Source organism: Phlebotomus argentipes, unplaced genomic scaffold, assembly GCF_947086385.1.
Source record: "Phlebotomus argentipes unplaced genomic scaffold, Phlebotomus argentipes genome assembly scaffold_18, whole genome shotgun sequence".
NCBI lineage: Eukaryota > Metazoa > Arthropoda > Insecta > Diptera > Psychodidae > Phlebotomus > Phlebotomus argentipes.
Window position 1 is genome coordinate 7,823,724 of NW_026776177.1, and position 12,762 is coordinate 7,836,485.

At 42.3% G+C, this 12,762-nt stretch overlaps 2 protein-coding genes across 4 annotated transcripts in view; both read left to right on the forward strand.

Annotated features, from left to right (window-relative positions):
* LOC132260514 (supervillin) overlaps positions 1–12,762 on the forward strand; it is a 37,836-nt gene that overhangs the window by 5,044 nt on the left and 20,030 nt on the right. For 2 of the 3 annotated variants that reach the window (XM_059758683.1, XM_059758685.1), the window contains exon 2: positions 10,695–10,744. The gene's annotated coding sequence lies outside the window, so the exon portion shown is untranslated. Of the gene's footprint in view, positions 1–10,694; positions 10,745–12,122; positions 12,238–12,762 lie in introns of those variants that run through there. The other variant, XM_059758684.1, reaches the window with a different exon arrangement.
* Positions 1,843–9,968, forward strand: LOC132259104 (uncharacterized). The gene is made up of 2 exons (XM_059756649.1): positions 1,843–2,146; positions 5,708–9,968. Exons 1-2 carry the CDS (start codon positions 2,102–2,104, stop codon positions 9,410–9,412), a joined length of 3,750 nt encoding a protein of 1,249 aa, XP_059612632.1. The 5' UTR covers positions 1,843–2,101; the 3' UTR covers positions 9,413–9,968.

Sequence of the window (12,762 nt, forward strand, 5' to 3'; positions counted from 1 at the left end):
AAAAGGCTTGGCACTTTTATGACGGAAACTCTGGGCGAGATCCGCTGAGATCTTGTGGCAGTTGTTCCCTGGATTTTTCGAAAGTATGCCCACAATTCCACGGTGTTTTTGTGTGTGTGGGAGGTGGGATTTTCACGAGGCAGCCTCTACTGTATTCCCATTTTTCATTCAGCAACATTGAAACTCCTTTTCCGCCGGGCGAGTGAGAAAAACATGAGATATGACAACGCTGAACATCTAGCAATTTAAAACAGCCAACAACTTCTCAGCTTATGGGTATAATAAGATTCTGTTTGTGTCTCTCTTTCACTGTGATGAAAATATGTGTTTTTCAATTATAATGTAACGCGTGTGTTTCAAGAGGAGAAAAAAGCGACGCTCACAAAACGCTGTTGTGAAGAAAGTCTCTCTATTGATCTTGTCCGTTGGTTTGTGAAGAAAGAAGACAATCTCTTAAGTTGAGAGACGCTGGTATTTTTCGTTCTTAACATGCAGCCTTGATTTCTATTTTCCGCTTTTCTCGATGAATCTTCCGGGAAATGTGATTGAGATCTCCTCGAGTGGCTCTGCAATGTGAGACACCCTAGCGGTGCACCTGTGAGAATGGAGCTCAAGTTGAATGGTGTTACAATTGAACTTCATTTCTTCTCAATCAGCCAGTCAATATCACGTTGCTTCTGGAATGGTGTCATTTGAGTGTGAAAGAAGCCCTTCTTGTATTTATGCACACTTCAGTGTTTGAAATTGATGATGATTTTGAGGATTTCAGCTGCATTATTCAAGCAAATTAAATAATCATTTAATTACAACATCCCATCAATCTTCCTCGGCAAAGTGATCAGCAAAGATTGACTTCTTGGTGCGAATTCCTTCGTGAGTCACCCAATGAGAGGAGTCTTCGCCAGGCAAGGTGTTGAGTAAAAAGCGCGCACACCTGAAGAGAAGGCAAAAAGACAATTGAAGCGTACGGAAAGAGAGCGAGAGCGAGAGAGAGAGAACAACATTCACGATGGAGACCAAGGTGCACGAGAATCCCAACATTTGCTCATTCTGTGTCCAACAGTTGAGTGAAACAGTCGATGGTGTCTTCGCGAGAGAGCACGTCTCAAAAAAGAGAATTGAGTTGAATTTGTTTCTTCCCATTCCTCTCCAGAGGAGTATAATTTTGTTAAGAGACGCTGAATTGAGTGATGTTTCGTGACTCTCCCGAGGAGAATGATTTGAGTTTGCTGTTGTGCGTGTTGAAAAATTTTGATCAAGCAGCAATTCGACTATCTTGAAGGATTTATTATTGAGTGTGATTTTGAGAGACACACAGAAATGTATCTCGTTCAGGTGAGATGAAGCACAAATGTCCGTCGAATTGATTGTTTCAAGGTTTAGCGAGGTGATTTTACTATATAATTGCCATGGATTTCCTTGACTCGTGACTTTACGTAGAACAACAGCAAATATGGGCTAAATGTAGTTCATATTCACATGACTTTTCCCTCTCACACAAGCGCATATCGCATGAGGAGTTGAATATGTAAAGACGGTAATGTTCTTTGGGTGAATGTTGTGTGAATTGTTTGAGGAGCTCTCTCACACTCTCTCTGTCTATCCGGCTTTGAAATTGAAATTCTACGGATGTCACTTACTTGCCGTTGCTATTTTTAAAAGGATAACAACACAATTGGGAGGAGAGTGAAATTGAAAGTTTGGGTGGCATTGACAAATCGACAGACAACCAGAAATACATCGAGTGTTGAGCTTGTGATGCATTCTGATGGTTTGGCTGTGTTGTAAATCCCTTGGGAGTCATGAAAGCCATAAAAAGTCCGAACAGAGAGACATATTTCTGGCGACAACACCCACAAAACCTTGGAGAGTGTCATTAAGACTAATCAATAAGCGTCGTTCTGTGATTAAATCCGTGCGTTCTGGGACAACGTGAGGCCACGAAGTGATAGTGGAAGCCAAGGAATAACACCACGTCGCAGTGAGACGGATTGTATTACAGCAGAACAACACACTTCGACGGGTGGACAGAGAGCGAGTGAGAGAGGAGAAAAAATATCTAACAGAGGATGAGAGGGGCCAAGAGGTAAAAAAACAGCCCATGAGAGAAGCGTGGAATGAAAAAGATGATGGTTTCTCGATGCAGGTGACTATCATTTGTGTGCCCATGAATCAGGTATACACATATTTTACCTCACTGTGCCACAAAGGCTGCCCGGAGAGGCTGAAGAAACGCACGACATGGTGAGGAAAGTAAAAAGAAGCATGAGGACAGGAGCGCGTTAAGACCATCTGTGCACATGGGCTTTGGTATTTTTCCCTCCACGCCATGGCTTATCAAATGCTTAGGTGGAAAAATTGTGTAACAATGCAGTTTATGGCCACAAGCTAAGGCAAGAGGAGAAAAAAAACAAGAAGTCTTACAAGATCGCGCTCTCAGGGAACAGCAAAAAAAGCTGCTGGCCAACACGTAACTTGTGCATTTTGATTGAGTCTCTCATTGAGATGATATTCCTGTGTGTTAATTCAAGAAGATTGCACGACGGCAAAAGCAGCCGGAGATGCTGAAGAGGGAAGGTCAGTTTTCTTGTTAATCCTCCCAATTGGTTTTTGTCTGCCGAAGGCAGAAAAAACACAACCACTTCGGAGGAGCTTCAATTTAATCCAGTGGAAGATTTTTGAGTCTGGCTGTTTTTGCTTCCTCGTACTCTCGGTGTGTTTCTTTAAATGCCTCTTTTCCATGAGAATAGACACCAAATTAAATCCCATCTCGTGCACGTGTGTGTGTGTGTGTGTCAGTGTACAATAAATCCTTGGAATTCCTCAAGTCGCACTCATGATTTGTAGGCAAATAGCAAAGTTAAAGTGCTATTTATAGGGTATTAGAATCATTTATCGAATATCTCATTCTCGGGTTTGTTGCTCTTCTCCATGGCGCGTCTTCCCCAAATCTCTGCCTGGATAATCATTAATTATTTTTGGGGAGAGATGAAGAGCGATTTGACGAGAGCATACAACAGGTTTAGGCTTTTTATCTGCGCCTCTCTTACAACTTCTTGGACTGACGATGGTAATTCCCCAGCGAAATACCATCAGAAAGCGAGATAATCGAAAAAATTGAGGGGTTCTCCACTCAGAAAGAATCGTTCTTTTCTTATTTAAATTATCCCATGTCTTGTTGCGTGTTTTTTTTTCAGTGGAAATTGGAGGGAATTTTTTACGACGAGATCGTCGAAAGAATGCCCAATAGGGCGTCTCTGTTACCAAAACTATTCTTGTCTGAGAAGAATTCCACTTGATTTGATAATTTATACACTAATTTATAGTTTGTTTAATGGCATTGTACTCAGAGGATATTCCCAATGGAGTGTGACAAAAGCAACAAAAATATTCAATTAACAGCAGTTGTAATTTGCAATGAGATCTGGCAAATGTCACTGAATGCGAACAGGTTGAAAATTGGTGTGAATGCGCGCAAATAAAATCGAAATCTCAGCGTGAAGAGAGTGAGAAACCCTTGGCGGCGTTGAGATACACATGAGTAAGCGAATGAATTGCCTTGGGGCCATTGAAACGAGGTGCTTTTTTACATATTTTTATACACAACACATTTAATAATCAACATCCAACGTGGACAGTGTTTTTATTTATTAACCCCTCTGCCAATGTAGAGAAAGTTTTCCAATTCACTCTCGGGCCAATGAAAGTTTTTCTTGTACTGTGGCCGGTCGACATGTGCTCTCCTCGGGCTTGCAGTATTTTGCCAATTTGTGCGAATTAAATGCTCCTCTTTTTTCTGCGCGCGGTTCTTTATAGTGCGGAGTGGTTTTTCCATTAAAATTTCCACGGCACTTAATGATAGAAATAGACATAGAGAGACTTTGGGTGTGAAATGTAATAGAGTGAATTAATTATCCAATCGTGAGCACGAAATGTCTTGTAATATGTTTTTACTTTTGCAAACTCTGCAAGTTGCTCAAAACGGAAGACTTTTGCAATGTGAGGCCACAAATTGGAGCGCGAGCGACGAGAAAAGGAAGTTGATGTACAGTGAAAATGATATTTTATCTTTTCCCATTTCGAAGAGGGTTTTCCTCTCTTGAGCATAGTTTGTTATTCTTTGAGGTCAGTTTGTGCGCGTGAAGAGTGTTGAAAATTTTCATTTAGACACGCAAAGTGCATTTAAACTTCTATTCTCGGCTGTTTGCGGAAAGTTGAACTCTTTCTACGAAACATTTAGTTGCGCAGCGATTGTTGTTGTTCCAGAAGAGCCGACATTGAAAATTATATATATTTTATTTCTTGTTTACGCCTCACACACAAAAAACCCATCGCGGAATTTGGCTCTGATGCCTTTTGTGATAAGCTGAGGTGTGTAATTAAGTGGGCAAGTTTCGAGGATGATATTGAGCGATTCCGCTTTTGTCGGTGAGGAAATATGATTGTAATTGAATGAAAGACTGGTTGTTCATTGCCAAAACGGATGGATCAAGTAGGTAAACCGCGGTACAATGTTGCAAAAGGAGTCACATGAGTCTGTTTCCTATCCGTGCTGGTGAGGTGGAAAGAAAGCTGGTCCAGTTAGATGGTAACAGTCAAGAGTGGTCTGCATATTAATCATAATGATATTGTTATTAATGAGTTGTACAGCAATAACTTGATAATTTCATAATTTTCCCATCGGTGTGGAATTGCATAATTCCTGTGACTTGGAGGAATGTCTCGATGGGAGAGTTGCTCAACGTCAATATGGCATTTTCGAATCTTTATTATGGTGAGAGAGACACACTCTCCAAGATCTCTATGCGATATCGATACATAATATGTAATTTTGTACTATCTAATGAGGCAGCAAAAATTGCGAGATATTCTGTTCCTCGGCAAAACCAACCGTCTTTGAGTGGTTGTAAAGAATGCAATCATTAGCACGATATCGAGACATTCTTGAGGCGGATGGCTCAAATGGCAAAGGAATAATAAACAAAGTCAACCATTTCTTATCTGTGGGAGAGTTGTGAGTTGTAGATAGATAAATATTAGCCATGGAGTGTGCAAAGTGTAGCTTAACTCTATTATAAACAAATAAAAAGGGTCCCAAGCCACACAGAGAGAAATCACGGTCACACTAGGGGGCTTCACTTTGCACGGTTAAAAGTGTATTACTTCAGGAAGGAAGTGAGATTCTCGCAGAAAATTGAAGTAACAAAATTCTGAGAAACTGAAATGGCGCTGAGAGCAAACACTTGACTCTGTATCCGGTTGGATGACCAGAAAAATTGTTATCAAGGGAAATTGTTTATCTGCATTTTAACACATTTCATGTTCGGAGATATTTGAAGAATGCTTCAGGTATAAGTGATGGCCGAGCAGAGTCATTAGGCATGATATTTTCAATAATAATTTCCTCCTAATTTACTTCTGATCGTAAATCTCTCGAGAGGACGGTAGAAAATGGGGAGAAATGAATGTTGAGACACCAATTTGAGCCATGTCGCTCTACTGTCTAATAATAATTCTCAGAGAATTGTGAAAATGCTGGGCGAGAAGGAGAGAGAGAGAGAGAAAGTCAGTAGAGGAATGCTGCAATTATTGTCAAATGGATTATTAATGAGGAAGATGCAATGCGAGAAATCAGTAGCGATGAATTATATTGTGATGTTGAGGAGTGTCACTGAAATTCATGTGAAATTTTGTATCTCTCTTGCAGACTGTTCAGACGTCGTCACCGTGGAGAAGTCATCCAGGAGCCACGTCACCTGTGAAGATGGAGAGCACAGAGATTGTGTCCAATGGCACTACGAAGAATCGAAAGTGGTCGCTGGGTGGCTTCTTTCGACGGAAGAAGAAGGACTTGGAGTCGGAATCGAGCTCTGAGGAGGACAGAAAGGCGGGCTTCTCGCCGAAGCGGAAAAATAAGGACAAGAGAAAGCGATCCAGTAAATTGCTAGGCGCTTTCGATCACATTGTCTTGGCGCCGACCTTGCAGAGGAGCTCTGCGGAGAGAATGATACCGCAGCAGCAGACAGGATCGTTGGACAGGCGCCTGAAGAGCCATCGAAGGCCAGGTCAAAAGACGGAGAATGGAAATTCCTCCAGTGATGAGAATCTCAGTCACAATTCCCTGCAATCGAGTGGAATATGTCGTTTTCGCAGTGACGATAGTCTGACGAATCAGAGTGGTGGTTCGACAGGGAACAGAAAGACGCGATCCGCAAGAACAGAGAGATATCTAAAGAGGCGGTCAAGGGATGAGGAGGGTTCCAGTCCGAATCAAACCATCTACGGCGGCAGATGGAAGACTCAGCCCATCTGCTACAGTTCCCAGTCTATTGACATGCAACCTGTGAGTCATGTGCAGAGTTCCTCGAGTCTCACGCACGTGCCACACATGAGATTTCAACACAATGGCCTGGTTGGAACCCAAGAAGTGCCTGTTATGAGAAATGCAGACAGACGTAGTTTCAGCTACGACCACTCAATGAATCGCATTTCTCCGGAGATGCATCTCAAAAGTCCTCCGCCACTTCCACCGCCGAGAGATCCACAGAGGCGGCTCAATGTGTATGTCGACTCCCGGCCGATTTCCTATGCCTTCGATCGAGGTGCCGCTCCGGAGCCAGTATGGACGGAAATGAGCGAGCGCTGTGTCAGTGATAATCGTCTCAATGTGCATCAAGTCTCTCCCAGGCGACCGGCTTCAGTGCAACCCGACAATCCGCCCACGAGGCGCTTCATCACGCGCCACAACTCCAACGACAAGAACAACAACATGGAGACACTGTGCACTGGTGGGAACTACAAGTACCTCACAGACTCGGCACCGAGATCCCGTCGCCCCATCCAGATGGTCTCAGACAATCAAGGATTCTACAGCAGTGGCGTGGCCAAGATGCGAGATGAGATCCGGTTGAATCAGACTCAGAGTGCCACTGACTTCTGGCGGAGAATTGACGAGGATGCGTCAAGGAGTCGTGGCCAGGAGCCACCTCTGGTGAAGCCCAAAGTACTGAAGCCCAAATCTTATCGCTATGATATTCCAGTGCCTCAAATTGTGGACTTTCTGGATGATAACAAGAATCGCGTGGGATCTCTGCCCACGCATTACGGAGGCAATCGATATGAGGAGCACGTGGCGAAGAATATAAGTGGACAGAGAAGGAAACCGCTGGAGATGACAGCAACTGTGGTGACGCAGTCATTTCCGCGAAGATTACCTCCAGAGCCGCCCGCCAGAACAAGTAGTTCTGCGTCGGCAGGAAGGAAGTCAGCTAACCTCGAGGAGGCCATCAATGAATTGGAGGAAATATACAAGAGTCTCAAGTTGGGCGATGAGACACTCCTGGATCGGGCGGAGCGTAGAGATATCCCAACGCCAGTGGACTTCTCTAAAATCCGTGCCGCTGACTATGATGATGAGGAGGAGGAGAACATGGGAGAGCCGGACATTATTAAAGACGACGTGGCGTACAGGAATCTGAAGCATGCGAACAGCATGCCCAAAGTCACTGAAGCACTTCCCTTTGGAATCCCTATGGGACCGATTCCACCATCGCCAGGCACAGATTATCTCAAATTTGACCCACCAGGGGAGAAGAAATCGCCTAAGAAGTCACCGGATATCGTATCAGATGATCTGGCGTACCGAAATCTCAGGAAGGATTCGAATAATCTGAAGAAGGCAGAACACTTCGTGGTTCCGAAAAGTAAAAATCGAGCCACACGGACAATGTCAGCGAATATTTACAATCTCATTCAGAGAGATGCAGCCAAGCCTTCGGGTGGACGCATTGAGGATTATCTGGCACTGGACAGGAAGCCAGCTATTCATCTGTCAGACGTCAGCGATGAAGATGTGCCGTCAACCGTATTTGTGGTTCGAAAGCCTGTGCCGTGCAAGCCGACGAATTACAAAAATGGGGCAGTTTTTAATCTTCCCTCGACGCTAAACACTCTCTCGCCCACAACAGCTGCCAGTAAGCCTCCAATTCCGGGCGTGCGGAAGAGCGTGAGTCCGGATGTGAAGAAGCTGAAAGACACGGAGATGGAGGATGCTCTGAATGCTCTGGCGCGCGAGGCAAAAATCACGAGTGAGAAGCTGGGCAGAGATTTGATGGTGTTGCGCCGAGAGGCGAAGGTCGGGGAATTCTCACCAGTGGAACAGGCGAAGATTGATATTGAGCGAGAGAAGAAAGAGGAGGACATTGAGGAAGTCTCCCGCGCAGCGCGACTGTGCGAGGAAATCCTGAAAGGTGTTGTGAAGGATGTGAAGAAGTTAGATTCTCCTGAGAAAGTGCTGAAAAGCAGTCGCTTATTGCACGAAATTGGCGAGGCGTCAAAGGCGGTAAAGGCGTGCGAGAAGATGTTGAAGGATGTGGTGCAAGACACTCCAAAGAAAATGCTAAAGGATGAGAAGCTTATACATGACATTAATGAAGTGTCTCTGGCCGTGGCGGGATGCGAGAAGATCCTAAAGGAAGTGGTTAAGAACTCAGAAGCGCCTCAGAAGAGCAATGATGTGAAAAAGCCGGCTAAAGTTGAGAGTTTGATGGAGGAATTGCAGCCGGATGCCACTAAACTGAATGTCCTGACGGAGAAGTGCATGGAACAGCTGAAGATTCTGAAGGAGGAGGACAACGAGTTACCTGATTATGACAATCTCAAGCCCGAGAGAGAGATTAAAGAGGAGAAAAGAGAAGTGACAGTGGAGAGACGCGACAAGAAGAGGCAAATGGAGGAGGACATTGATAGGATGATGAAGGAATGTCAAGAGTCCGTGCCGGAAGTGGTTGAGAAGATTAACACGACGTTCAGTGATGTGACGAAGTTGATTCGTGAGACTGCCAATGAGGAGGCAAAGGTGGAGGAGAGTGTGGATCAGGTGGACTCGGATAAGACGCCTTATTCGTCTCCCGTGGAGGAGATTGTGGAGAGAAAGACGCCTCACTTTGTGCAGCAGACGACTGTTGATTCGCCGTCGCCGCCGTTGGAACTCACGCCACCCTGCATGGACGATGAGTCGCAATACAATTCCTCGGAGGAGCTGGCGATGATCTTCGGCATCAGCCAGTCCAGTCAGAGTCTGAACCAGCCGGAAACGGGTGCAACAACAGGTAATTGCAGACGAACAGTGACACAGTTTGAGACAATCCATGAGTCACCCGAGGAGTCGACAGAGGAGTGCGCCGGGGGGTCAGAGAAGCCCCGAGACGCGTGCAATGGTGGGATGATTGAGAGGCGGCGCGGCGATTCTAGGGCGTCCCACAGTGCACGTGGCAAAGACGGCCAGGGAAGCCTCATTGCGCCACAACACATTATTGTGGCTTGCACTTTTGGACTCGCTAATCACGATGTCATCACCTATTTAGCCATTCTAGCCGCTCTTGTCCTACTAATTGCATTTATAGTGATTTAATTTGAGACGCTGTCGCGTAAAATCACAGCCACAGTGATGGAAATAATTATAGGAACAGTGCGAATCTCGGAATTTTAGACATGTAGACAAGTTCATTGAGGACTGTCTTATGATTATTATCAGCACTGTAGATGAGAAGAATGATTGATTTTCAGTTTGTAATTTCTAATCAGATTTCTAGTTTTGTACTTTAGCGTAGATCTTTCCTTCCCAAAACTGATTTTCTCTCTAACTAATCTCAAGTGTAACTGAGGAGTGTGAGAAGAAATACTGTACAATTTGAGAAAAAAAGAGCAAAGAAGTATATCTGGTTACCAATTTACCTTAATGCACAGAAAGCGAAATGGAGATATAAATGAGGATTAATTGAGTGTTTTATTTCATGTAGACTTAACTAGACTGCATTATGTGCCAATGATTGTTGATTTGTTTATTACTCTATATTCTAATTTAATCGCATTGTAACTACAATATTATGTGTATACTTTCTCAAGAAGTCGAGTTATTTTACTTCTTTCTTACATTAAGTTCACCTTACCATTACAATGATGCTTCGGAGGAGAGCTTCTTCTCTGCCATTTATTTTTGTTTGTTGTGTAAAACAGAAATTATGCTTGTTTGTAATGTTTTTTTTTTATTTTGAAAAAATAATAATTGATTTGTACAAATTAATAAATGGATATTCATTGATCCAACAATTAATAATGCATTTTATTTTCTCCCCACTAATCTGTGTTCGTTTTTTTATTATTGTTTTTTTGCAACACTAATGATGAAAAAAATCAAACATCCCTAATATTTCCTCTTTTTGATCGTTCTTTTCCTGCATTTTGCCGTAAAGTCACGTGAAAATTCGATGCATGTTATGGCTGTATCGATCTCGTGATGGAATTTTCTATCTTTCATTTAACTGCCGCGTGTGCCGGATATTTCAGCCCACTTTTATTAAAAATCTTCTGCAGCTTCTCTATCCCAGTGTTTTTCGTTGTTGATACTGCAGCAATAGAGGAAAAAATATGAATACTGTGTAGTTTGTATTTGCACTGCACCTGAAACACCTCTGAAAAAATTCAATTTCATGGAAAAATGTCCTTTTGCATTCGGAAAAGTCGGATTTGGATGAAAAATACCTCAAAATTGAAATTGAGGGGGAATTTATTGGAGAAAATTTGATGAAGAATGATAAAAAGCCCCTTCGAAAGTGTCTCGAGAATAAGATTAGAAATGATCTCTCTTTTTGGTAATCTGTTGGCTAACCCTCTGTATTATTATCGTATTATAGGTGTTTTGTAAATGCAGATTACTCACCTTCCATCTGCCTTCAGAGACAAGGTAATAATTTTGAGGATATATTTCTCTATTTTGCTGTTTTTATTATCATTGTTTGTTCATTTGTATAATTTCCGTGTCACGCTATCACTGTCAATATTGTCCATTTATAAATTCACTCTGTCTCTCTCTCTCTTTCTTTCCCAATTCTCTTAAGATTTGCATACAAACATATTTAATTAATGTTAGCTGCAGCTTTAGAGGCTCAAGTGCAAGTCTCACAGCAAAACCAGACTTTGTGCAATGTTATTGGCGACATCTTGTGTTGCGTAGCACTAAGTCGAGGTTTAAGTTAGACAATTAATGATTTTAATGTATTAAATTGCACTTCACATTCGTCTGGATTATAGAGATGCGATGTGTGAGATGATCACTCGCGAACTAACAGAAAACTTTAATGTCTGTATGATTTTTGAGCAATTTGCACGCGCAACACCTGATTTTTGTGCTGACACACGATTTAATATTGAAATTCACACATATGCAATTCTAACGCTCAATCATCACACCAACATAGTTAGAGTTGCGTGGGATGTAGATAAAGATTGAGATTAGGCGAAAGCTTATTTATTATAGAATTTCTTTGATCATTCTTATCGTTTAAATTCAGTGTCTTGTAGATTTGATATAAGCATTGAAATTCCGCTAGTACAATTCGATATTTCTTAGACTCAATAGTAAGAAATTGGAAGACATTCCAAGTTACAATAATTAAGGTGGAAAAAGTCATATAAAATATGTAAAATTCTCCCACAAAATTTATTTAGATTTTTCCAATCAATAATCCATTTTTATTCATAATTAGAGAAACTCAGAGAATTAAATAAGACAAATGTTTGCTTTTTGGCAGTACTTTCCTAAGTTATGCTATTTAATGAGAATCGAGAAAGATTCACTTTTCGATTTGTATGGAAAGAACTTCCTTAGTTCTTGAAGACCTTCATTCCTCTCCATACGCATTGTCAGGGTGAAGGCGACACGAGTTATCATTATGGCGTGATAAGGCAAGAAACTTTATCTGAGGAATTTATAATTTGTGGTGATTTGTTTCTCTTAATTATTCTTTGTGGCTGATTGCCTTAGATTGGCGTGCGTGTAAAGTCCTAGACAGCACACGCCCCGAGTGATGTTGTTTTTCGGCTTCTCCCCTTCTGTATCGTAATCTAGGTGGGGATTTAACTCTGTCGGTGTGGCGTAGAAAATAACAGAAGAGCTATTGTATGTTTGGCGGTATAGAAAATAATTCTCGATAGTCGTTGGTTGGCGCTCTTTTGTACAACGTGTGCGGAGAGCTTTTCACTGCACACCAAGAGTGGATTTTATGGAGATTGTGTGTTACTGAAGAATTTCGAGGCAATGTATTCGCCAGTCGCTTCCGAAAAGTAAGTGGATAAACACCTTATTGGCACAGTGCGGAGTTGCAATACAGTTTTGAGCCCACCTTGCGCCTTCAGTGTGCAATCGGAATTGTGGATTCAATGAGGGGCATTTTTGCTGTGAGTTTTCCCCAAAATTTTTCCGGTTGTGTGTGTACCAGCAAGTGTATATTGGCTCTCGGGCAAATTCACGTCAAAATCACCTCACATTATCATGGCAGAAGGTTCATTAACCCAAAAATGATTTAATGTGGTTTCTTTCACCCTGTGGCAATTGATTTTTTCTTCTTGTTCTCTCTGGGCTTCTCTTAACTGTGCAATTTTAGAGACATATCGTCATTAGTTCTGAGCCATTTATAGAGTGGAAAAGATCAAGTGAGAATTTGTAATCTATTCGCTGTGTTGTGCCTAATAAATATGGATAGAGTCTTTTCGATGCTGCTGTCTGTCGCTCTGGAAAGGTTCAGCCGAGAGAGAGATGTGAAATACATTTTCGGATTTACATATTAGAAGGAGAACAAGTTCCGGTTTCAATTCATTTCTTCGACTTTTTTTTCTTCGTTCACCAAATTATTATCACCGCAATATAACTGTGAACAATCTTGATCAGGTTCAAAATTGGGGCTGTCTTCCAGGCTCTCGCCA

Excerpts from the sequence above, each read along its gene's own strand:
- LOC132259104 (XM_059756649.1), top strand. The coding sequence starts at position 2,102 with ATGAGAGAAGCGTGGAATGAAAAAGATGATGGTTTCTCGATGCAG. Across the intron at positions 2,147-5,707 it reads ATGATGGTTTCTCGATGCAG|ACTGTTCAGACGTCGTCACC; the intron begins GTGACTATCATT and ends TCTCTCTTGCAG.